Here is a 25,834-nt window from a genome sequence, read left to right as displayed (position 1 = left end):
CTAGGTAGGTGTATAGGTATGTACACAACATTTTAAAAAATCAACACCCAATGCATATGAATAAGAGGCGAGACTTATCACATAGCACACATTTTGACTAAATAACCCTTCGATAGTGCAAGTAAATATGACTCTATATATAATAAATACAAAGCACGCAATGATCCATTATTTGGCTGCCATCGAGTCTGGGAGGAGCGATCTTGGTCGGCACTGACGTCGTTTTCGCGCACAACCCGCTGCGTCCGCGCAGACCAGCCACATTATCAGTAACGGTGTTACGACCGGCCTCGGGACTCGAGCGCCAGGTGAAAGTCTCAGAGTCTCAGACGTACAACTCACTTCGACTCAGCAGCACGCGTTCAATTTCGAGCTAATCAATCGCGAATTACCCGAAGTTAGATAAACGCGAGTAAATAAACAATAGGTCGTGCGGATCTGTCGATTACAGCCGGTGCGCAAGCGTCGCGTCATATCACGCCTGACGAGTGCACGTTGAGCGGCTGATAGTGCCGCGAGCGCAGCTCAGTCAGTCTCGACCATGCTGACGACGGGTGTCGTCGTAGCGCTGGCACTGCTGGCCGCCGCCGGCGCAGACCTCGGCGACAACACGCTGGACCTGAACCGCACGCGGCAAGACCCTCCCGCCGAGGTTGCCGAGAAATACTTCATTAACAAGATCTTCGACAAGTACGGAGACAAGGGCTTAATTACATTCGAGGTAAGTTTTTTTGCAATTTAATAACATAGAAATATCGATTAGAACCAAGTAATTAAAGGCAGCTATTCAATTAATCATTGGAGAGGGAATGCGTTCGATTATGAATGAGTGATGGAAAGTTAGTCAACTTTCTACATGATATTTATAAGCGCACGTAACTTTAAGTAAACATAATTATAAATATAGTTAGTTAGTTGTATTGGAGTGACACTTCACGGAAAATAGTACACATTATAGTATTTCAACACCGTGATTGTCATGCTTCAGTGATAAAATTTCTAATAGCCAATAGGACTGAAGTTTCCCTTAACATTATAAGTATTCAGTTAACGGAAGTTCATCAACCTCAGGTACACGGTACACTGCGATATTTTTATCGTAATCATTTGTCAATATTTAATTTTTCAGTAGATCAGACTGTAAAATATTGATAACTCGATACTTGAGAACTTGGGAACTCAGATTAAAATTTTATAAACTTCTCCTCGCGTTATCCCGGCATTTTGCCACGACTCATAGGATTCAAATAAACTAGGTACCGTAAAACGGGGTGAGTAGGTTTCGCGGGGAGAGGTGGGTTATGAACGGGGAGAGAAGGTTTGAGAGGGGGGTGAGATTTTAAGGCTACTGCTACAAAAATAATATATTCCAATTTAAAATGGAGCTATAGCTCCAAAATAATAAAAAAAATCGATCCAACAATCTTCCAAAATCACCTTTGTATGAAAACCCCACTCACCCCAAATACGAGGCACTACGGGGTGAGGTGGGTTTTCCGCTTTATCGTCAAAGTTATGAAATGGAACTACCCAAAATAAAATAAAAACTAAAATACAAACGTCCGGAACACTTATTATATACACCATTCAGTTTTCATATGTAAAAATAAAATGTTATCGAGGTTTGAATTTCAGTTTTGACCCTACTCACCCCATTTTACGGTATGCTAAAAGTTATACCCATAATACTTTTAGCATTAACTATAATTTATTGTAATTTCATACAAAAAAAATGACTGTTATCTCCTTAATTTTGACAGTGTCTACGGTTTTCTATTTAATTATCGTACATCGTACATTCCTGGCTAATTTAACAAGCTACATTTGCATCTTTATTGATTTAGATTTAGATAAATAAATATATTAATTATGTAATTAAATATCATCTCACATTAGGAGTACACAAGGTATATATAATTTTCGTACTAGTTATTTTAAATTTATTATGATGTTGTAACTTTTACTGCGTAGAGTTTAATAATTTTTTTTACTCACTGTTAACACGTTCGATTCTCGCGTCAGCACAAATATTTGCATTCGAAATGTTATTTACATGAGTACAAAACCGTTACATTCGAGGCTAAATGGCTTCATTAAAACGGATATTAATGACACAGTAACAATATACTACGAATAAACTATTTATTCATATACCTACTAATAATTTAGTAGGTATATGAATAATTCCCTCCCCTCCATTCCTAATTATGAATATATGAGTTTAAGTAACTCATTTATTAAAAATCTAAATTTACCTTAAATAAATCTCTTTTGTTTTTAATTTAGACTTCGTAACCTACCCTACATAAGTTTGTGTATATAGCCTCCATGTTATAGTTATATTCTAAATAAAATAAATATTTAGGAACAATCCTACCGATCAACCTAGCCCCAAACTAAGGTAAACGTATAAGTGGTCGACATGCTAATGCCCAATGGATGACGCCTTGCTGTCACCTCTATTGATAATGAATTAAGTTTCAAGATGACATGTACTGGGACCGCGTCGAGCACCAGTCAGTACCTTTACCTTACGCCTCGATATATATTGATACTTACTTATATCGATTAATACATACTTAGATATTTTTTATGGCAAAAGAATTACTCGAATGCCCTTACGGGATTCGAACCCAAAACTAAAATCCGGTACCTACATAATTAGGTAATATTAAGCAGTGGTTCTGTGAGCTGTAGACCTCGCGCTAAGCTTGGAAAATGTAAAAGTAAAAAATACTTAGTTCGTTATTTAAAAAAAATTAAGTATGTTAGTTTTTTTTATATTAGAAGTCGTTGATTCGTTATCATTATCGCAGTAAACTCGCAATTGTTTTAAGCGCCGTAGACACTACTGGCGCTTAAGTCCTTTATGCCAAATTCCGCATTTTGAAAAATATCCAAAATTTGCATCGAAAAATAAATCTATTTAATCATAGACCCTGGCCCCTGTTTCACCAACGTGACAGGTGCGACGAATTGTAAAATCACTGTTGCTGACGTCACAGGCATCCATGGGCTACGGTTACCGCTTACCATCGGGCGGGCCGTATTCCTGTTTGCCACCATCATTGTATTATTAAAAAAAACTTTATGATATCCGAAAAAAAAAACAGATATTTCTCTTGCTAAGTTTATGACAATTGTCACAAGAAACACTACAATTGTCACGAAATTTCGACATATAACTCATTACCTGTCAAGAATTACCTACAATTCTTCTAAATCTTTGACAATTGTCAGAAACTTCGCAGGAGAAATATCTGTTTTTTTCCGATATAATAAAGTTTTTTTAAATAATACAATGATGGTGGCAAACAGGAATACGGCCCGCCCGATGGTAAGTGGTAATCGTAGCCCATGGATGCCTGTGACGTCAGAAACAGTGATTTTACAATTCGTCGCACCTGTCACCGATGTGAAATTGGGGCCTGGTTGAAACTTTTACGAGAATCGGTTAAGAATTGCGACTTGCAGAGAAGAACATCCGGACGAGACGAGGAATAAAAACTTTATACAAAAAAAAAGAAACCCGACTTCATAAAGGATGAAATAAAATATTATCCTTTTTTTAAGTCTCTGCGTTACCAACTGATATGTTTGAAGTCGGTGCCAAGCCAAGTAGTAACAAACTAAGTCAAACATAATCACCTTTATAGCTATAAATCCCATTAGAACTGTACAAATAAATAACTATTATAAATGTGTCGCCTTTTCATGGCTAAACAACTGAACCACTTTAGGTGAAATTTGGCAAGAAGATAGATTCCTTGAACGCTACGGTCAATTTATACAAATTCCAATTTCTACCTCTAATATGTAAATAATAAAAAAACGTATTCCAATTAAACGGTATTCCGATCTAATTAGATTATGAGAATCTCGACAGTATTATTCTACCGAAACAAAACAAAAAAATGTTTTTAATGTATAATATCATCAATACTATTGTTCGCTTAAGTACTACTACTCTAATTAGGCGCGAGCCCACAAACCTACACAATACACAACCATTTTGCCATTCTTAGAGCGCACTTACCTAATACGTACTGAACAATATGACACTCCTCTATTTCTAAGTTAGACGGCAGTTGTTTAAGCGCCTAAAAATTACAGTCGGTATTGTTCTCTACAGAAAAGATAAACATGAAATACATCGACGCTGATGCATCGGCCTGATTATTGAGTATAATGACCGTGCACGCGCTGAAACAAAAAGATTCCTCGTTTCATAGTAAAATATCGGTAATAACATACTACCTGGGTCAAAACAATTAACAATGAAACCGACTTAAGTAAGTACTTAAGCGCCACGTTCTGAGCATCTATTATAGATTTACGTGTTACAGCTGATTAAATAATGTAAACAAACAAGATAGAAGATAGGTAGGTACATTAAACCTACATTCATGTTTAAAGCAGTTATAACTTGAACTGAACATAATAATTTGTAACGGCTTATGTGAAACTTTACATTACCTACATAAGGTAAACGTACTGGTGCTCGACGCGGTCCTAGTACATGTCATCTTGAAACATATGTCATTGTCAATAGAGGTGTCAGCAAGGTGTCATCTATTGGGCATTAGCATGTCGAGCACTAGTACGTTTACATACTTAGCTATGTCAAAAATAAACCTACGTTGTTTATGCCTGCCTGTAAAAACACGACACAGCACACCAACTTGCACGAAAATACATTTGCTGCACCTGGTTAATGGCTAATGGGTAATATTCGTAACACAATATTTTAATTTCGGTAATATTCGTAAAGTTGTACAATAATTTAAATATTTTGCGATATGGCAATTATTCATTTATCATACTTACTTTTTTATTTAATGCAGTTATTAATTGGATTCAAATATTTTGAATATATTTGCACCACGTACCTACGTGGGTGGGTAGCAAGAATTTGATAATCTTGAACCAAGATGCTAATTTTAGAATTTAAGTTAGTCTTTTCTTTTTAAATGTAGAACGTATAATCAAACATTAATTACAACTCGTTGATTCGTCAGTTACCTACTTATACCCGGTGTGGCCTGTAATATGAGCAAAAAATTAAACTGTAGGCTGAACTTCTCATACTCACCAACATTAGTTCAGCGATTTTTAAAAATAACTTGCATTTTATTTTTTAATACACTTTAAAGTTTATTCCAAGACGCAATGTATTGCGAATTTTGTTATGTTTAAGGCGTGACAAGCATCGTCAATCACAATGATAACGGCGTCCATTGAAGATAATATTTATTTTGTATGAAAAATAGGAAGTCTAAAGACTACATAATTTTTAAAAGTTTTTGAACAAATGTATCACCGTTTGAGGAGTACAATCTATGTTTTAATTATTTGCTCGTGTTACAGGCCACACCCGGTATATACCTATGTTATAAAGCGGCCAATGTATCAAGTAATTTTATAAATAGGAATTAAGAAAAATACTACTTAACTAGACTAGCAGTATATGTTGGACAGAAAACTGCTTAAGTAAAAATGTAAATGATTTTGGTCATCTCAACTAAATATGTATTGAGTAAATATTCAGCCTCCTTTTGCACGCTACCTATATTAAAAAAGCGTGGGCTGACTTAGTAATTTCTTTTAAAATTAAAGTCAGACCGAGAAAACGCTGCAGCGATTTTGATAGCCCACGCAGTGCAAGTGTCTTTTTAAACGTCAAACTTCTATGAAATAAGTTACGTATAAATAACACTTGCACTGCGTGGGCTATCGAAATCGCTGCAGACTTTTCCTAGTGTAACTCTAAAAGTTTCATTGTAAACTAAACCATAGACACTATACGTACAGACCAACAGACAGTCTCAAAAACAATCATTTGTTAATATGAATATGTATATGTTCAGAATCAGTGAAAAATACGGTCTCACGTCGACGTCGCACGTCACACCCAGCTACACAAGGAACATTTGCAATTGACAACCGTAGCGAGCGCCAAGACGACATTCACACCACAATATCACCTAAATCTTTTCACAATCATTAGCCTGTGAAATGTTTACTGAAACATAGTGTTAAAAATGATCCTTTGCGCTCTTTAAACAATTTAGAACAGGCACATTTAATGGATATAAGTAAGGTATAGGTAAGTACCTAATGAACGGCGAGATCATCCATCGGTGTTTGACATCACTACGATAACCGACAATGACACATCACTAGAGGTGGTCGTCCATCTTAGATTGGTTTTACGCGAGAGCGTCTTGGCATATTATTTTCAGATCTATACTCTCATATTTGTGATTCCCTAATAAATGTTGTTATAAAGTGGTGTCTGGTGTTTTTACTCTTACAGCTTCAGAAGTGCGATGTGACCTTTTCGCCTACTACGATATATTTTGTCGTAAATTGGCAATACAAAATTAACCGGGCGTAGTCCTTTCTTGTTTCATTGTTATTGAACGTTATCGTTATATAAAATAATGAAACTGATTGTAATGAGTAAACGCATCAACACCACTCATCAGTTAGGGATTAAAATATACAAGGTCTTACCGTCCAAGACCTACAAGGATAACCTAACTAACCTCCTAAACCACTGTCGGCTGCCGACGTACTTACGTACGTACGACGTACGCCTTTGCCTTTTGTTGTGTTTACTTTCAGATATCTATTTCAGTTTACTGTCCATCATCAATGAACATGTCTGGCTAAAAAAAATACATATAGACAGTGTAATACAGCTGACTCCAAGATGATGATGATGGAGATTACAATATTCACAGCAGAAGTTTACAAGACATAGACTGACAGTATGGTGTAATGTATAACAAAATAAATCCTTGGGATTACAAAGTAAGAATTAAAGTTGACTCAGGTAAGCAGTCGTTGATCCAACACCTAAGAATGCTCCGGGGCCAAAGTGGTAAATATTCACTGCCTCTCTTATATGTTGTGTTATTTTTGTGATTCATGTGCTTTCAGATACATAACATAATGTGATTATATACACATGACATATTAACACAATGCTATGATCATTTTCTAATGGTTGTGTGCGGTGAGAAGTACATTCAAGTAAAAGTCATACAAAACAATTTTGGTAATATAAATTTACCTTGATTGATACTATGTGTATGGTGATGTTATGCTTTCACAATTAACAATGAGCGCTACTTAATACTTTCCCTTTACAGTCAAATTAAAATAGATTCCAAGTTTTCAAAACCACAAACCGGTAAGGAAAGTGAATTGTTGTTTCACATATGTGTGTGTGTAAAACATGCTTATTGCAACTGAAATAATGCTTTGTTAGTATGTTTTTGAGTTGTGTAATTTCCAGAAATTTGACAGCAATGATTCTTGAAGTGAATTACCATACCGTTGAAGGCATTAGAGCTCAGACCTCTATAATGAACCCAAATCGACATGGATAATATTTCAAAGTTAGTTGGTTATGGATGCCAGTTATATTATGTTCAAGTAATTCATTATATGCAGAAAATGTTGATAAGTGACTAATCTCTGATGTCATGGAAAATGAGGTATTTATTTAGAAATAAAATTATTGTTCATGTTTTACATGGATACTAATGGTTAGTATGTGTTACATGGACTGGGTTGGTAAAATGCACTTTGTGAATAAGCAAAAGGAATTATTGACATCTATTTGTAGCTGGTTAGTATTGTCTGTGACAGGTTTAGTCACTCCATGTTTCCGGAGCCTACTCAGGCTGAATATTTAAAAAAAGATGTTCCATATCTCATATAACCTCATACATCCTTGCAATTCATATTAAGTTGGAGACATACTGCTATAGTATCTCAGTAAAAATGGCAAGGAAAGTAACAAGGATAATTTCTGTCTGTCTGTACATATTATCTTATTAATTATGAATAAAATGTTTATCCAACCGTTCCATACAACTTATAGTATGTTGTGTTGTGATTGTTTTGTTCATAGGGATGTTGGTTTATGTTTGCATTGCAAATATTTTTCACAAAATGTCATGTTATAAAATGTACCAAAGACATATATTTAAACAGACTTACCAAACTAATGAAAATTTTATTGGCATTACATTGTCAAGTGTTTGAGTTATTGACAAAGATAATCATTTGTGTTCTAGCAGTATTTTTCAGATGCATTTCCTTATAACAAAACTTGATTGCTGGTGAAGTTTTGATCATAACTTTATAATATTTGCACCGGTGAAGTATGATTACAGGAGTTTTCAAGGTTTAAATCTTATGAAAGAGATGGACATATTGAACTAGATATTTATTTACTGAGCTGAATATGATTGGTAAAGCAGGTTGCTGCTAATGGTAAGCAAGGTGAATTCTTTCAGGAGTCAATATAGACTTTGACAGTCTACATGATGTACATGTCTTTTACATACAATTGCTACTGGACTCTAAACGTACCGGTCAGTTAAATGTTAAATGGATGAATACTAAACGAAGGTAAATAGCTTGGTTAAAGCTTTCTAAGTAACTATTTTAACCCGTTCACTGCTGCTGAACATTGACCGAAGGATATCATGTCATCATGAGTTACTGTTTGAAGTTATTAATGGTTTTCGTCTGAACTTGTAGTGTGTTATGGTACTGTTTGCATTATAAAACAGTACACTTTTATTGCTTCTGGGTTTCATAAATCAGAAGTTGTAAAAAAAAACAATAATAATTATAATGTTTCACAAATTGTGTGGGTTCACTATAAGTATCTATTTCATTGTTTTGCAAACTGCATAAACTGTGGTTTATTATGTTATGAACTCATTTACCTTAAAATGTGTGCTTGCATGGCATTTAACAAAATTATTTAGTTTTGTGCAGGTATAAGTTAACCTGGAGAATGATGTGATGAGTTACCTACACATAAAATGCACATATACAGCTGAAGAAAATCAACTATGTCTTGGGATTGAAAGCTTGATGGTTTAAGCATATGTGCCATTGATTCGGTTGATTGATCATTATCAATACACACTTTCATGATGGTTGAAAAATACAATTTGTGAAACCTCGGTAAGGCGAACCTGGGTAACAGAGGAACCTCGATAACATGAACTTCTGTTCAGGGTCTACTGTAGTTCAACCGTGGTATAGTAAGAGTGTGGCCTTTATTTAGGGGCACGGAAGAGGCACGCCAAGTTGCACATGATCATTTACATTGGTTGCATAGTAGCAACTGCTTATTATCTTATATTTTCCATATTAACGCCAAATGCTGCTATTTCAGGTACCGTTTTCAGATTAAGAACTGACGACAAGTATATTCTCAGATTAAGAACTGAGATATAATTTTATTAGACACTCGGATTGAGAACTGAGTTATTATTTTATTTATATTACTTACTCTCGGATTAGGAACCGAGTTGTGACTTTGTTTTATTTCAGATTTAGAACTGTGTTACTGTTGTCATACTAATGTGTTTTGTTAACGGGTTTGCCGACTAATGAAGGCAAATGCTGTTATTTCAGGTACCGTTTTCAGATTAAGAACTGGCTATATTTTCAGACTAAGACTGAGTTATACTTTTATTGAACACTCAGATTAAGAACTGAGTTATTATTTATATTACATACTCTCGGATTAGGAACCGAGTTGTGATTTTGTTTTATTCCAGATTTAGAACTGGGTTACTGTTGTCATACTAATGTGTTTTGTTAACGGGTTTGCCGACAAAACCTAGAAAATAAACACATTGTGCTTGATTAAATATTGTAGTAACCATGGTAATGCTTGCGATATGTTATTTTATGCCACCTCACTGTTAACCATTTTACTCTAAAGGCTGGTTCATAATTCTACCGGTTGCTTCAATGTCTGCTATAGAGCTTTATTTATTGTGTGCTCTTTAAGAAAGGCTGTTACTTTTGTCTTGGCAAGGGATGCTATCCTTAAGAGGCTAGTTCCTGGCGCCGGTAATCGCAACAAAGGCTTGAAGGAGCGGTCTGTTGCTTGTCACTATCTGTTTTTGGTTTCTGCAGTGTAGGCCTTAAGAGGCGGCCCATTGCTGATGACATAATACTATCCTTAAGAGGCTAGTTGTTTTTGGTTTCTGCAGTGTAGGCCTTAAGAGGCGGTCCATTGCTGATGACATAATACTAACCTTAAGAGGCTAGTTGTTTTTGGTTTCTGCAGTGTAGGCCTTAAGAGGCGGTCCATTGCTGATGACAATTATGTCATAGTATTAACTATCCTTAAGAGGCTAGTTGTTTTTGGTTTCTGCAGTGTAGGCCTTAAGAGGCGGTCCATTGCTGATGACAATTATGTCATAGTATTAACTATCCTTAAGAGGCTAGTTGTTTTTGGTTTCTGCAGTGTAGGCCTTAAGAGGCGGTCCATTGCTGATGACATAATACTAACCTTAAGAGGCTAGTTGTTTTTGGTTTCTGCAGTGTAGGCCTTAAGAGGCGGTCCATTGCTGATGACAATTATGTCATAGTATTAACTATCCTTAAGAGGCTAGTTGTTTTTGGTTTCTGCAGTGTAGGCCTTAAGAGGCGGTCCATTGCTGATGACAATTATGTCATAGTATTAACTATCCTTAAGAGGCTAGTTGTTTTTGGTTTCTGCAGTGTAGGCCTTAAGAGGCGGCCTATTGCTGATGACATAATACTATCCTTAAGAGGCTAGTTGTTTTTGGTTTCTGCAGTGTAGGCCTTAAGAGGCGGTCCATTGCTGATGACATTACTATCCTTAAGAGGCTAGTTATTTTTGGTTTCTGCAGTGTAGGCCTTAAGAGGCGGTCCATTGCTGATGACATAATACTAATCTTAAGAGGCTAGTTTTTGGTTTCTGCAGTGTAGGCCTTAAGAGGCGGTCCATTGCTGATGACAATTATGTCATAGTATTAACTATCCTTAAGAGGCTAGTTGTTTTTGGTTTCTGCAGTGTAGGCCTTAAGAGGCGGTCCATTGCTGATGACATAATACTAACCTTAAGAGGCTAGTTGTTTTTGGTTTCTGCAGTGTAGGCCTTAAGAGGCGGTCCATTGCTTATAACATAGTACTATTCTTAAGATGCTAGTTTGTCCCTGGTATCTGCAGTGTAGGCCTTAAGAGGCGGTCCATTGTATGTGATATGAGATTATCCTTAAGAGGACCATTATTTCTACTACCGATAACTGTTTTATCTATATCGTACTATTTGTTGTTGACCTTGAGAGGTTGGCTTGAGACTTTGTTTACAAAAGGATATTTAAATGACCTTAAGACTGATGATCTCAAGGTTACCTTGAAAGGGTTGCTTGCACTAATACCTTCTAGAGATCGCTGGCGCAGTTCCGGATCCAGTAGACGTTGAGGTAGTGCCTGTTCAAAATGCCCAGTAGAACGAGTGCGTGCAATGGGCTCCGTGACAGCCTTATCGTGAAGGGCTGACTTCTACGGTCGTTGCCCCTACAAGGGCAGTGGTATTCTAGCCTGCATGTGGTATTTTAACACGGTAATGTTTTCTTTTTGTCCAATAATCAAATCTGTGGTTATCTGCCATTAGTCACGATGCTAGAAAGCGGTGACATGAAGTACCTACTTGATTACGTCGCCATTAAGGGTGATTATGTAATTTATTAACAATGTTGCTAAAGAGTGCTCATGAGTTCTGTCCAATCATAACTGCATCTTTCTCATGTATTTACAGAAGTAGACCTTTTGACTGTGATGGTTATTACGGTATAATTTTATGGCTATCAAGCCGGACCTGTGATCAAAGGGTCTAACTGTGCCATTTGCGCATTAATATATCGTCGAAACCTTATCATGATTATTTTGAACAACATTGTGGTATGCTAATGCAAAGCCTATCGATGGCGCTAGGGTGAATTATAACACCTTGTTATATTAAGGAACTGAGGCTTTTCACATGTATGTTACAGAGTTTCGTGAATAAGAGTTTGTACTGTTTACATGTGCTGTATCGGAGGGCACCTATGCACATGCATGAGACGTGTCCCACGTTAGCCTCCCACCAGTTGAGGAGCCAACTCAACGGAGAAGCCAACCAGTAATGAACTGGTGGAGGCTACCGCCACCTGGTGAAGGCCCAGCTTGCTGCGACTGCGTTGGCTGCGGCAGTCTTCAGTGGCGGCCTTGATAACAGTGACCTGACGGGACGTAGGTCGGGTCAGAAGATGGCCGAGCTGAACGGCGAGATCATCCATCGGTGTTTGACATCACTACGATAACCGACAATGACACATCACTAGAGGTGGTCGTCCATCTTAGATTGGTTTTACGCGAGAGCGTCTTGGCATATTATTTTCAGATCTATACTCTCATATTTGTGATTCCCTAATAAATGTTGTTATAAAGTGGTGTCTGGTGTTTTTACTCTTACACTAATTAGTTAATTAATTATGTTTAGTTTCCTACTATTTATTTCATATTACAATAAGATCAATTAGTGTAGCGGCAACAGCAACAATAACAATAAATTTCATTTTATTATTTTTATTATTATTGACTTTTTTTTCTAGAACACAATAAATCAATTATTCACTAGCTTTTTTATATTTAACACCGTGTTAGGCTGCGCTAGGGTTATCGTATAAAACAATTGACAACTGACAACGGGTGGCATAATAAAATCCAACTTTCATCTGATTCATGAGCATGACTGATCATGAGGATTAGTTTACCAAACTTGCAAGGACTGAAAAAGATTGGGAAACCCTGCTCTATGACACTTTTAACTCAACTGAATAGTACATTGTGTATTAAGGGCGGGAAATAAGAAATTACGAACGAGTGTCAATTTTAAGCCCGACGCGAAGCGAGGGCTTAAAATGTTCACGAGTTCGGAATTTCTTTACCGCCCGTGGCACACACAATGTTTTTCATCACACTTGTAAGGAAAAAAAGGAGAATTAATAAAAACAAACTTCTGTATAAAACACTTTTCCGCCCTAGGGCGAAAATTTCAATTTCCCGCCCGCAAGCCCTACGTGTAAATAAGTGTTTTTCATCACACTTGCTCGGAAAAGATTTTTTCCGCCCTAGGGCGAAAATTTCAATTTCCCGCCCGCAAGCCCTACGTGTAAATACATCTTTTCCGAGCAAGTGTGATGAAAATGTCCATTAAAGAATGATTTTTTCGCCTATTATACCAATTATGCAACGATTAAATATTGAACTACAATATTATATATACAAACAACATTTAAATACTCTCGGTATTAAGTACAACGATAGACATCAACGCGCCTTTTAATAACTGTAGCTGCACTTCAGTTTTCCGAGACTTCGATTTTCGATAGGTAACCATATTTTTTCATTATTTCAGTTAACTCGTAGAAATTGTTTTTTATTGTGACATAATTAGCTTTCTCGTACGAGATTGCCATTCGCGCGACATAATGTACTTATAGGTACCTACAAACATGCTTGTGTCTCACAGTGCCGCACGCTGGTGGAATCCCACCTTCATACTCTTTGATTTTTTTTTATTGTAACATGAAACATGAATTATTATTTTTATACAATATATATACAGTGGTGCTACTAAACGAAATTAATAGCTAGCTTAAATCTAAAATAGGCCACTGAGGCATTGTACCAAGGATGCTGGCGGCATTTCCTCGCTGTATCGCAATGCTGATACGTCGTGCGAGGTAGCCGGCTGCTCTTCGGTCACCAGCCGGCTTAGCCAAGGTTACATCGCTATCGCTTCGACAACGAAAAGCATTATATCTCTCTATCACGCTTCCATATTGGTGCGACAGTGACAGTTGTGTTTCGATCGCTACGGAGCGTAAGCGATTGTAACCTTGGCTAGGCCGGCAGTTACGTCAACCAGACGCTTCGCGATTTCTGCGAACAACTTATGCGCGCTGGGACCCCATGGACCTAGAGTTTCAACTCCAACATTGTAACTAAATAAATGTTCCATATCTTATTTCTTCAATTATTCACCTTTACCGAGGTATCACACTTTATCTATTTAGGAAAGTGATGTTATCCGATTATGAAACATTTATTTATTTTTACATTACTTATCTTATTACTACTGAAGTTGGGAAATTCGGTCAGTGGGTAAAACTCGTTTGATATTTTAAATCGTGATGTTTACATAGTTAACGAGTTTTTTTGCTTCTACATAATATTAGGTTTCATTATCATCATTGACTATGATAACTGCTTACTTAGACACTTGTTATTAATAAAATTATGTCTAATCCCGCCGCACCTAATTGTTATCTAATCTTCTTATTTCATAAACAGGTAGGTATCTACCTACTAATACTTAGTATTAAATAATTCTAAGCTTTGTACGCATATTATTCGTGTTATACCTACGCAGAGTTGACAAAATCATTTATTTACAAACAAGATAAATATACAGTGGTACCTATTACTAAAAAATAAGTGTTCCGTAAACAAAGTTTTGTACGGAACACTAAAAATGATAACTAGCTTAAATCTAAAATAGGCCCTTGAGCCATTGTACCAAGGATGCTGGCGGCATTTCCTCGCTGTATCGCAATGCTGATATTTGTTAGGTTTTATAAATTCGGCGCTTTCCGCCGCCCCGCCCGCTTTTACCCGCTACTACTTACGCAGATTAGTTTATATATGAACAGTATATATTTTCTCATAAATCATAAATTCATAAATCATAAATTATTTCTGTCCCTGCCATGGAATCAATAGGTCAAATATGCAAAAAAACAATGGCGGAATCTTTCACGGATAAATGGACATGATAGGACGACACTCTACTCTACGTTTTGTTCTTGTATATACTTAGCTAAGTTTTCAATATATGTACCTATTTTACAATTCGTGAATGATTTGGTGTAACCCGATGCTTATCGCTTATCAAAAATCGGCAACCACAATTCATTGCGCTTTGACCTTCAACTTGACTCCCTAGTTTCTGTTGAAACCTTGTAAATATTTTTGCACGCTTTGGCCGGATATGATAACGTATTGTGAGGATATGATATAATAATATACCTGTTTTCGACTAAAGTTAACCATTTAACAAATAATTGTCAACAAAAAAAAAGACTCCACAACACAGAGTAGTAGACTGATGATGACAATGACGACCAGAATATCGTCTATCGTCGTCGTTTTGTTATTTAACAACGATACCTCTACTTACTAATTAAGACCCTTCTCCATTTTGAAGTTAGTTGAAAAGTCTACGTACCGATTCAAAACCGATTATTTCAGCTAAGTTACGAATTTGGTGACAAAACATTATTTTCATTAATTTGCTTACAAAACTCAGTCATTATTCGCGGGAAATAGATGTAAAATTAGTAGTTTTCGTGTCGTATAAATATAGTTGAAAAAATATTACTTGAAGTTCTAATTTGACAACAAATAAAACTTCAATTACCTTTCTAGAATTACAGTTACTTGACTTCACAAGAATTTGCTCCTAGTGTTGAAATGATTACTGTAAAAACAACATAATCTTTTTATAAGCTGTTAGCTCAATTAACTTTTAATTCTCACAGGGTTTCGAGCACCTGCTGGACAGCTTAGGGCTGGGCGGCCGCGTGTTCTCTTCGCCGCACGCGCTGGCCGACCACCGCGTCAACGGCACCTTCACGCTAATGCACGACACGCAGCATCGCCACAAGCGCTCCCCCTCTAGTGAGTATTGACTTGCAGCTGGACAGCTAGAGCTGGGCGAGCTGTTGCACTGCGCTGGTCGACAACAACGGCACCTTCACGCTAATGCACGACACGCAGCATCGCCACAAGCGCTCCCCCTCTAGTGAGTATTGACTTGCAGCTGGACAGCTAGAGCTGGGCGAGCTGTTGCACTGCGCTGGCCGACAACAACGGCACCTTCACGCTAATGCACGACACGCAGCATCGGCACAAGCGCTCCCCCTCTAGTGAGTATTGACTTGCAGCTGGACAGCTAGAGCTGGGCGAGCTGTTGCACTGCGCTGGCCGACAACAACGGCACCTTCACGCTAATGCACGACACGCAGCATCGCCACAAGCGCCGCCCCTCTAGTGAGTATTGGACTTGCAGCTGGACAGCTAGAGCTGGGCGAGCTGTTGCACTGCGCTGGCCGACAACAACGGCACCTTCACGCTAATGCACGACACGCAGCATCACCACAAGCGCTGCCCCTCTAGTGAGTATTGACTTGCAGCTGGACAGCTAGAGCTGGGCGAGCTGTTGCACTGCGCTGGCCGACAACAACGGCACCTTCACGCTAATGCACGACACGCAGCATCGCCACAAGCGCTCCCCCTCTAGTGAGTATTGACTTGCAGCTGGACAGCTAGAGCTGGGCGAGCTGTTGCACTGCGCTGGCCGACAACAACGGCACCTTCACGCTAATGCACGACACGCAGCATCGCCACAAGCGCTCCCCCTCTAGTGAATACTGACTTGCAGCTGGACAGCTAGAGCTGAGCGGGCCGTTGCGCTGCGCTGGTCCCCCCGTGTTGGCCGACCACCTTCAAGCTGCTCCACGGCAGGAAGCGCTGGCATAGGCGCTGGGCATTTCCCCTCCAGTGACTCTAGTGAGTAGAGTACTGACTTGAAGCTGGGGCTGGGCGGGCTGTTGCCCTGCGCTGGCCGACCACTCAACTGCAACTTCACGCTGCTGGATAGCCACCGGCTTTTCCCTTCTACTACTATCATGTCTTAATAGTTCTACTATATCATAGCTTTGTAGTTAATTAGAAGTAGTAGAACTGTAATCGGAAGTGGTCTTTTAGCAGGGTAATTGTCGGTTATTACCGAGGCTGCTACAGCTTCAGTCAACCATCGCTTGAGATATTACATAATAGCTAACAAACATCGTAATATCTCGTGTTACTTAGAGTCCATCTACGCTACGATAACTTTGCACTGTCTTGAAACTCTTAGCTGTGACAATGTATTGCCGCACCATATTTGGCTTAAAACTTGGCTTGACTGTACGCAGAGGTAGAGTAGATAAGTACCTATTCTAAGTAAAAGGAATGATTAAAGTATGGGAGCGTAAATATTGCAACTGATCTATTTATTCAGTAAATATAATTGTCTTTCGGACTGACCAAATATTTGATGCCAAACTGTTAAACCGTTAATTTTCGCTCTAGAGTCTAGAGGGATAAATTAAAATAAAATAGGTAGGTACATTATTTACCATAGATACCTACGGATTTTTAAGTATATTTACTAGCGTTTTTATTTTGCACAAATCATCTACCAAGTCTTGATACCTAGATGTTTGATAGGTTTTTACTACAGAGCAGAGATCGACGGATTCGACGGTTTTACGGTGAAAACAGAAAAAAAACGAATAATTTGTCTAGTCTAGGTCAAGTTCGGTAAATGACTTTTAGCCTTGACTTTAGAACTGTCGCTAAAATCGTTTACGAGTACATTTGTAAATAGACGCTACCGGGTAGATAACTAACGACGTAACGACCTTCGCGCTGCCACTATTTAACTCAAGTACTTATAGGTATGACTTGTTTTAGCGCTAAGTATACGTATAATTATGATTTGATCTCACGGGGTATTTACATTCAGAAAATATATAACACATTTTATTGATGATAAAGCCCTTTGAAAGAAACCTTCATAAACCGTTGCGATAGCGGAAGAACTATAATTTAACCTTACACTCGTAGACACAGACAATATACAATATACATAGGATAATTATAATATGTATGTAAATAATTTATCACGCAAAAGGAGACACGTGCCAAATCTTGATACCGGTATATTCTTAGAATACTTAACAATTATTCCTTTCGCAAACACAATCAAGTCCGCGATTAATTTCCTTATTTTGCTCGGTCGCACTCGAATGAACTCACGTTGTCTCGTAGCCACAAAAAACCTAATTGCAGACACCGTTTCGTATCAACTACATGACAAACACGCTATGACTATGACCAAACGACAATAATGGGCACCAATCCGTTTTTCGACGGCATTTTCAAAGCTGTGACCAATCAGACTAGATTGGCGTTTGGCAATGCATTTTTCAATTTTTCAGGCTACCGTGAGGAAACTATACATTACCTGTAGTGGAAGCATTTCTTCCTGATCATTGTTGTTATATGAAAAACCTAACCTTGTCCTGTCATTTGACCTTGTGAATACCTTTCAAGTGCCGTCATAAACTTTAAAAAAAGTCGTATTGCTGCAATAAAATAATTTGCCTACTTCCTCAGGCTCTGACTTAGATACTTTCCTAAGCATCTTAGCTAGGTAAATCCATCGGTAGATATTTCACAACTTTGGGAAAATATATACGTGATTAGAAAAATAAGAAATAAAAGAAATAACAAAAAACTGACAGGGGACTCTCGCGCGGGCAGCTTTCTCGCGCAAAGGATTGCTATCGCTATACAGCGCGGGAATGCTGCCTGCGCGATGGGCACCTTGCCGAGGGGCCTAGGCTTAGAAGGTAGGTTTTAGGCATTTTTATTTTTTTGTTAGGTTTAGTTAATTTATTTTTTAGGCACTTGTATTAAGTTTGTTATATAGGTAATTATGATAATAAATATATCTCTTAAAAAAAAAAACTGAAGTATGTAGCTATCCGTAGGTAATTTAAAAATATAACAGTAGGTATATTTTTATACTCACGTATGTTTTTTATGCACCTATACATATATAAACTTGGTCAAGCAAATCTTGTCAGTAGAAAAAGGCGCGAAATTCAAATTTTCTATGGGACGATAACCCTTCGCGCCTACATTTTTCAAATTTGCCGCCTTTTTCTACTGACAAGATCTGCTTGACGCAGTATACATACATAATATTTAAATAAATTCATTTTTAGGGTTCCGTACCCAAAGGGTAAAACGGGACCCTATTACTAAGACTTCGCTGTCCGTCCGTCCGTCCGTCCGTCTGTCACCAGTGGGCCGATTTTTGAAATTCGACCACTCGATTTCGTGTATTTTGTTTAATAATATCTCCACCACTAGGCATTTAAATTCTACTAATAGAATTGAAATCGAGTGGTCAATGCCAATAGATTCCAAATTTCGATCGCTCGTATTTCAAAAATGAGCATTTCGTCGTTTTCCACCGATTTTCGAGTGACGAAATCGAGCGATCGAAATTCAAAAATCGGCCCCCAGGCTGTATCTCACGAACCGTCATAGCTAGACAGTTGAAATTTTCACAGATGATGTATTTCTGTTGCCGCTATAACAATAAATACTAAAAACAGAATAAAATAAAGATTTAAATGGGGCTCCCATACAACAAACGTGATTTTTGACCAAAGTTAAGCAACGTCGGGAGTGGTCAGTACTTGGATGGGTGACCGTTTTTTTTTTGCTTTTTTTTTTGCATTATGGTACGGAACCCTTCGTGCGCGAGTCCGACTCGCACTTGCCCGTTTTTTATTCATCATAACCACTAGTCGTCACACCACTCCCAACGACAGCTGCACTACCGTTGCGACGTTACTGCAGCGGCAACGGCGGCGGCGACTGCTGCTGTTGCGCCGTGCATATTAGCAATATCAATAGCAACGTTCATTAGTTACCTTTCAATGTCAAGTTAGAGTGACATTCCATTTCCAACTGCAGCTGCAATACTGTTCATTTTACTATGGAAACGCGCCGCTGTCATTGTCAATTTCCATAGAAAATTAACAGTATTGCAGCTGCAGTTGGAAATGGAATGTCACTTTTATGAATAATGCAGTCCGCTGCAGTAGTGTTGGAGCAGTAGTGCAGCTGCGGAGAGAAATGGAATGTTACCTTTACCTACTGATGTCATTATTATAAATTAGCATAATCCGGTGTAACATGTCCCGCGCTGGACTCAATAGAAAGTGATACCGACTCTTCGCGGTGCTTTCTTATTTTGTCTTGGGATTTCCTTCGGCTCAAAGCGTTGACAACTTGACACTGAAATAGGTAAGATATCACGGAAGCACGTGCACGCAAGTACTTATTGTCTAAGTTCAGGGGCCAAATTCGACATGTACAACTGTCAGATTTCGCATCCACGTCAAATCAACAGTTGATTTTATTGTATGTATACTGAGTGTTGATTCCATCAACTCCACTCTAAACTAAGGGTGGTTCGGTTTGGTTTGCTTGTCACCCTAACTGTGGATTGTTAATGTCAAATTTTGACATTGTACGTATTCGAGAACTTATGATTTTGCCCACATCAACGGCAGATCAACACGATACGTCAAACGTCGCTTGTCGAATAGGGGTCCTGGATATGATCAATGAATTTGAACCCTAGAATGATTCTTATATTCTTAATTCAAATAGCCATCACTGAATAAAACTGTCGGGAACTCTCAATTACGTGCTTGCGTCTTAGTATTACTCAACAGCCTTGTTCGCCAAGTTAAGCCATTATACTGATAAGATGAAAAATAGCTAGTCCCGGTCACTCCTGTCTCACTGCCCGTTTGCGTGAATGGTACATCAATGAGCTAAACAAAATGCATCCAGACCTTTCGTTTCAGCGAACCAGCTTAATTGTGACGTCCGGATACATCACAACTGTGCGCAATGGAAGATCACACGTGAGCTGGTTTGCCTGAGAGAGGTGCTCGGTGAGGTTCAGAAATAACAGCCCTGTGTATGTGTTTGTGTATGTACTCATGCAGACGGATAGTGTCATTGTCATTTTATAGCCCGCGATTATCCTATTAGGGATCTCGCTCTTGCCCGCTCGCGTAAATACTAAATTCGATCAAGTACGAGTATGCTCCTCAATAAGGTCATAGCCGGACATAGCAGTCGTTGTTCTTCACATACGCCTTCATTGTGCAGCAATAAGTGACTTTTTGAGCCACAATCATATAAAGTTATAATTATTTACGAAGAACTTTTCCTAATTTTTTATCTTACGAGTGTTTTATGCTTTTCAGCGGAACCAATACTGAAAAAGTCATGCCTGTCGCCGAAGGACATATTAGAAGTTTACGGCATAGAGAGCGAGCCCGGCGTGATCACCATCAGTCCTCAGACGTTCCTGGACATGTGCCCGGCGCTGGTGTACCAGCTGGACCAGCGCTCCTGTTACAAGACAGAAGCGCCGCCCATCAAATTGGAAAAACAATGGAGTAAGCATAGTACAAATTGCAATAAGTCTCAATCAATTTAGATGCGAACATACTTCGTATTTTGATAAAAAAAAATAGTCGGTACCTATAATCTTATCTGTGGCTGTTAGATAGGTAGTTCTTATTATGCTACCAATTTCTCACGATTTATTTTCTGTCTTCTAATTATAGCTTGGATATACGCATCACTGAGCATACTCGTGATCAGTGCTACCGGTTTACTTGGAGTAGCTGTGGTACCGCTGCTGAAGTCAGCTATCTTCAGCCAAGTTCTGCACTTCCTCGTAGCCGTAGCAGTAGGAACGCTATGTGGAGACGCCCTGCTGCATCTACTGCCACATGCTCTTAAATCACATGGCCCTTCATCTGAACCGCAGGAAGAAACTGAAGTTATTCTAAAATGCAGTGTCACATTCCTCACTATTTTACTCTTCTACGCCGTCGAAGCGATTATGCAGACATTACATGGAGGACACGCTCATTCTCATGATGTTGCTCATGCACCAACTGTGGAAGAAATTAAAACAGAGAGTGCTAAACAAATAGAGCCTGTACCTATAGAATTAGGTGCCATGATGCCGGGGTCGCCGCCGCCGCCCGCCGAGCGCCCGATGACGTCGACGGCGCTGATGGTGATCGTGGGCGACGGCCTGCACAACCTGACCGACGGGCTGGCCATAGGCGCCGCCTTCGCGGGAGATCCGGTCACAGGCTTCGCCACTGCCCTCGCGGTATTCTGCCACGAGCTCCCGCATGAGCTTGGTGACTTCGCTGTGCTGCTGCGTTCCGGTATGAGCATCAGACGTGCGCTGTACTACAATCTACTTTCGTCTGTGCTCAGTTTTATGGGCATGGCAGGCGGAATTTGGCTGGCAGAAGACCATGAATCTGCATCTCAGTGGATCTACGCCGCGACAGCGGGTACTTTCTTTTACATAGCGTTGGCGGATTTAGTACCCGAGATAAACGAGAACAATCACGGAAAAAGTATGAATTTATTGTTAGCTGTACTCGGAATTCTCACGGGAGGAATAATTATGTTGCTGATTGCTCTTCACGAAGACTCAATACAATATTTGTTTAGAAGTTCGGAACAATGAGACTCCCAAGTTGTAGGGTAAATATAATGTGATAATTGTACTCACGGTTGTTAATTAATAGATAGGCCGAGTAATGTCATTAACTGCAAAGGTAAATAGGAGTGTAAGTAAAGGCCCTGAATCCGTCTTGTATTAGTAAAAAATAGGCCGTTATATTTATAGGTATTTTAAATATCTATTCTTATAACGATTACCATACGTAAAATACCTTTTGTAAGGGTAACTGTAGGTAGTAACCCCAGCTACACACTTAACGATAAAACGTAGCGATAAAACTGTGCAGTCCGAACTGCGCAGTTTTATCTGCCGTGTGTATGACAAATCGTTACGATAATCGACAACGATTACGATAATCGTTACGTGTGTAGCCGGGGTAAGCCGAGTAAGCGTAAAATAAGTTAAATTAAGTACCTATTTATATAATAAAATCAAATAAATTGAAGGCTTTTATATTTAATTCATATTTCCGTATTCTGAATGTCTAAATGTACATAAGTATAAATTAAGTGTAGTGTAAAGTAATAACTATAGTAAGTAGGTAAGTATTGTAATAACTCATATACCTACCTACCTACATAAAATGTGTATTCATCATCATTTAAACGAGTAAGATTGATTGATTACTTACGTATACTCGTAATTTAAAAAAAGTAAATATTAAAGCACCATACTAAGTATACGTATTTGCATGATTGAGTGTGATGGATATGAATGAGTAGGTAGGTAGGTACCTAAGTATTAGCTGCCGATTAGATAAAGCTGGCCTTTACCATTGATTAATATTTTTTTTTGACTTCCATGTTTTTGTATAGCAGGTACCTAGTTAGAGTTAGGCCAAGAAAAGTCTGCAAGTATTATTTTAAATTTAAAACATCTATTAAAACATCAATAAAGTATATATAAATAACACATGCAATGCGTGCGCTATCAAAATCGTTGCAGATTTTTCTTGGTCTAACTGTAGTCCTCTATGTATATACAGGGTGTTTGGTACATCGTTTGCCAAATTAAAACGGCAGATAGGTTGAGTCATTTGTTATCTTCTCATGCCTAGAAAAACAAAATTGGCCATGGTTTTTTTTACTACTTACTACGCAAGTAAAAATTTGAAATTTACGAAAAACTGGCATAGAAGTGAAAAAAAAATGTGCGCTAAATTAAAAATTTCTAGGCCTGAGAAGATAGCAAATGACTCAACCTATCTGCCGTTTTAATTTGGCAAACGATGTACCAAACACCCTGTAGAGCTGATATAGAGTCAATAGAGTGTAGTCAAATGGGGTAACTTGAGGGTGTCATGAAAACTGAAATTGGATAAGGAAAAGTACTCCTAGGAATTTGATGATGTCACCTCCACTGTTCCAAAGTCATTGCAAAATTAGCATGTTCACGGGGTCTATTTGACTCGAGAAAGTGTCAGAGTGAGTATAGCTACATATTTGATTGTTATTAGTACGAAGTGGCAATTCAATTCACTTAGGCTCAGTTCTGAAAAATGTAAAAGACGACTGACTGACTATACAACGGCAGGTGGGTATATGTACAACAGCAATATTTTTTTATTGTTTCGAATCAAATAGACCCGCGCACATTCAGGTACTACACAAGAAGACGACGTGTTTAATGTTAAAATAAATTATATATACCGGGTGTGGCCTGTAATATGAGCAAAACATTAAACTGTAGGCTGTACTCTTCATACTGACCAACATTTGTTCAGCGACTTTTAAAAATAACTTGTAGTTTGATTTTTAATACACTTTAAAGTTTATTCTAAGACGCGATGTATTGCGAATTTTGTTATGTTTACGGCGTGACAAGCAACGTCAATCACAATGATATGGCGTGGCGATGGCGTCCATTGAAAATAATATTGATTTTGTTTGTAAAATAGGGAGTCTAAATACTTCATAATTTTTAAAAGTTGTTGAACAAAAGTGTCACCGTTTGAGGAGTACAATCTATGTTTTAATTATTTGCTCATGTTACAAGCCACACCCGGTATTATGTATTTAATTTACGTATGTTGACATTTAATTTACGATCATCAGTATCATCACAGGCAAATTAACCTTATAATGTAATAAAAGATTCCAATAAGCCAATAAGATTAATGTTAAAGAATTAGCTAAGATTTATACACTCACTATTTTAAACACTGTAGTCAGGCTGTCACATGGCTACCTAATATATCTTGTAGGATACCTGTTCATTACTTCCCTGGACATTTATACTTAACTAGAAAAAAGTTCCTACATTTCAACCCGATGTTTTTTTTTTTAAACTGAATTAAGATACTCTACACTCTATTTAATTTTATTACATGGGAAGAAAATAATCGGAGCAGCAGCAATCGAAATGACCTGAACAGAATGTTTCGACTTCTATAAATATAATGTAACCAATTCACCCTCTGTCTCCCACTTAAAAAATACCCTGTATAAAGTTATGTGTGAGTAGTAAGATAAGGCTAATCATGTGTATCGATTAATGACTGTAGGTAGTGTATTTAAGATTTTAATTATACCAAGTTTTCGCATAGAACGATTAATTTTCTCGATATCGGTAGTTACTGACTACTGACTAGGTATACGTATTTAAGTTAATTGAGTGACAAAGAACAAAATTAAAAAATACTTATTAAAATTTTTGTAGTTTTATTCTTAGGATAAGAACATACAGTAGGTAGACATTTCCACTCCATTGGCCTTATGTTGCATTATATGATGGTGGCAAACTGCAAACAGAGTGCCTACTGCGAACACCGAAGTTAGTAAAATGCGATCATCTTCCTCTGTCACATTAATTACGCCTTAATTGGAGTAAAAGAGAAAGATATCCGCAATTTGCGAACTTCAATTTTCGCGGTAGTCATCATCAGTTATCCATTAGAATGCGATGCTTCCTAATTATCCTTCTTAATCATTAATATCTGGGAGATCGAGCTTTCCTCGGAAAACATATGAAAATCTCAAAAATCTTATACTTTTTAACTAGCAATTCTTGAATATTTATTTATTTTATATATTTATTTAACATTTTAAATCAAGCCTTGCAGACTTAAGGACATAATGTATTTTTATAAAATTAAAATACTAAACACTATTTAGGCGACAAAACGGCGTGGCTCTGTTGAATCGTCTGGTCTTGTGTCGGCTCTAACGATTTCGATGAAATTTTCTATATGTTGGTTTTCGGGGACAATAAATCGATCTAGCTAACCCCGGCTACTCACGTAACGATAAATCGTTGCGATAAAACTGTGCAGTCCGACTGTGCAGATAAATCGAACCGTGTGTATGACAAATCGTTACGATAATCGACATACACACGGTTCGATTTATCTGCACAGTCGGACTGCACAGTTTTATCGCAACGATTTATCGTTACGTGAGTAGCCGGGGTAAGTCTTATCTCTGCAAAAACGCAAATTTTGAGATTTTATGTTTTCCGAGAAAAGCTCCAATTAAGAACTACTTATGCCAAGTTTTCTCGCTCTAACTTATAGCTGCGTCCTTAACGCACGTTCCGCAACTAGATTACACACTATAGATAAGTGCGCCGCACCCCATCTAGGTCGCGGTGAGGTACAGTTGGGTACAGTAGTCTGTTACGTCTAGCCAACCAATTTGTCATTAGCCCCCTCCACACTCGTGCGCGAATCGCGGCGCGAAGCCGCAAACGCGAGTGTATAGTCGATTCCGTAGAATCTGATATGTGATTTCTAGAGTC

The 25,834-nt window shown here is 38.1% G+C and overlaps 1 protein-coding gene across 2 annotated transcripts; it reads left to right on the top strand.

Annotated features, from left to right (window-relative positions):
- The first annotated feature begins 189 nt into the window (after positions 1-189).
- Positions 190-24,746, top strand: LOC134663826 (zinc transporter ZIP10). 2 transcript variants are annotated; one of them, XM_063520337.1, is made up of 4 exons: positions 190-721; positions 15,441-15,579; positions 20,808-21,002; positions 21,174-24,746. In XM_063520337.1, exons 1-4 carry the CDS (start codon positions 542-544, stop codon positions 22,100-22,102), a joined length of 1,443 nt encoding a protein of 480 aa, XP_063376407.1. In that variant the 5' UTR covers positions 190-541; the 3' UTR covers positions 22,103-24,746. The 2 variants fall into 2 exon arrangements, with proteins under 2 accessions (XP_063376407.1, XP_063376408.1); XM_063520338.1 differs by lacking the exons at positions 190-721; positions 15,441-15,579 and adding an exon at positions 16,148-16,200.
- Positions 24,747-25,834: the final 1,088 nt, after the last annotated feature.

This window comes from Cydia fagiglandana, chromosome 4 (assembly GCF_963556715.1).
Source record: "Cydia fagiglandana chromosome 4, ilCydFagi1.1, whole genome shotgun sequence".
Classification (NCBI taxonomy): domain Eukaryota; kingdom Metazoa; phylum Arthropoda; class Insecta; order Lepidoptera; family Tortricidae; genus Cydia; species Cydia fagiglandana.
This window is presented reverse-complemented; position numbering and strand designations above follow the sequence as displayed.

What these genes read in the sequence shown, in the direction of transcription:
- LOC134663826 (XM_063520337.1), top strand. Translation starts at nt 542, where the DNA reads ATGCTGACGACGGGTGTCGTCGTAGCGCTGGCACTGCTGGCCGCCGCC. An exon ending in AGGGCTTAATTACATTCGAG is followed by an intron (nt 722 to 15,440) that starts GTAAGTTTTTTT and finishes TAATTCTCACAG; the next exon opens with GGTTTCGAGCACCTGCTGGA. An exon ending in CAAATTGGAAAAACAATGGA is followed by an intron (nt 21,003 to 21,173) that starts GTAAGCATAGTA and finishes TTCTAATTATAG; the next exon opens with CTTGGATATACGCATCACTG.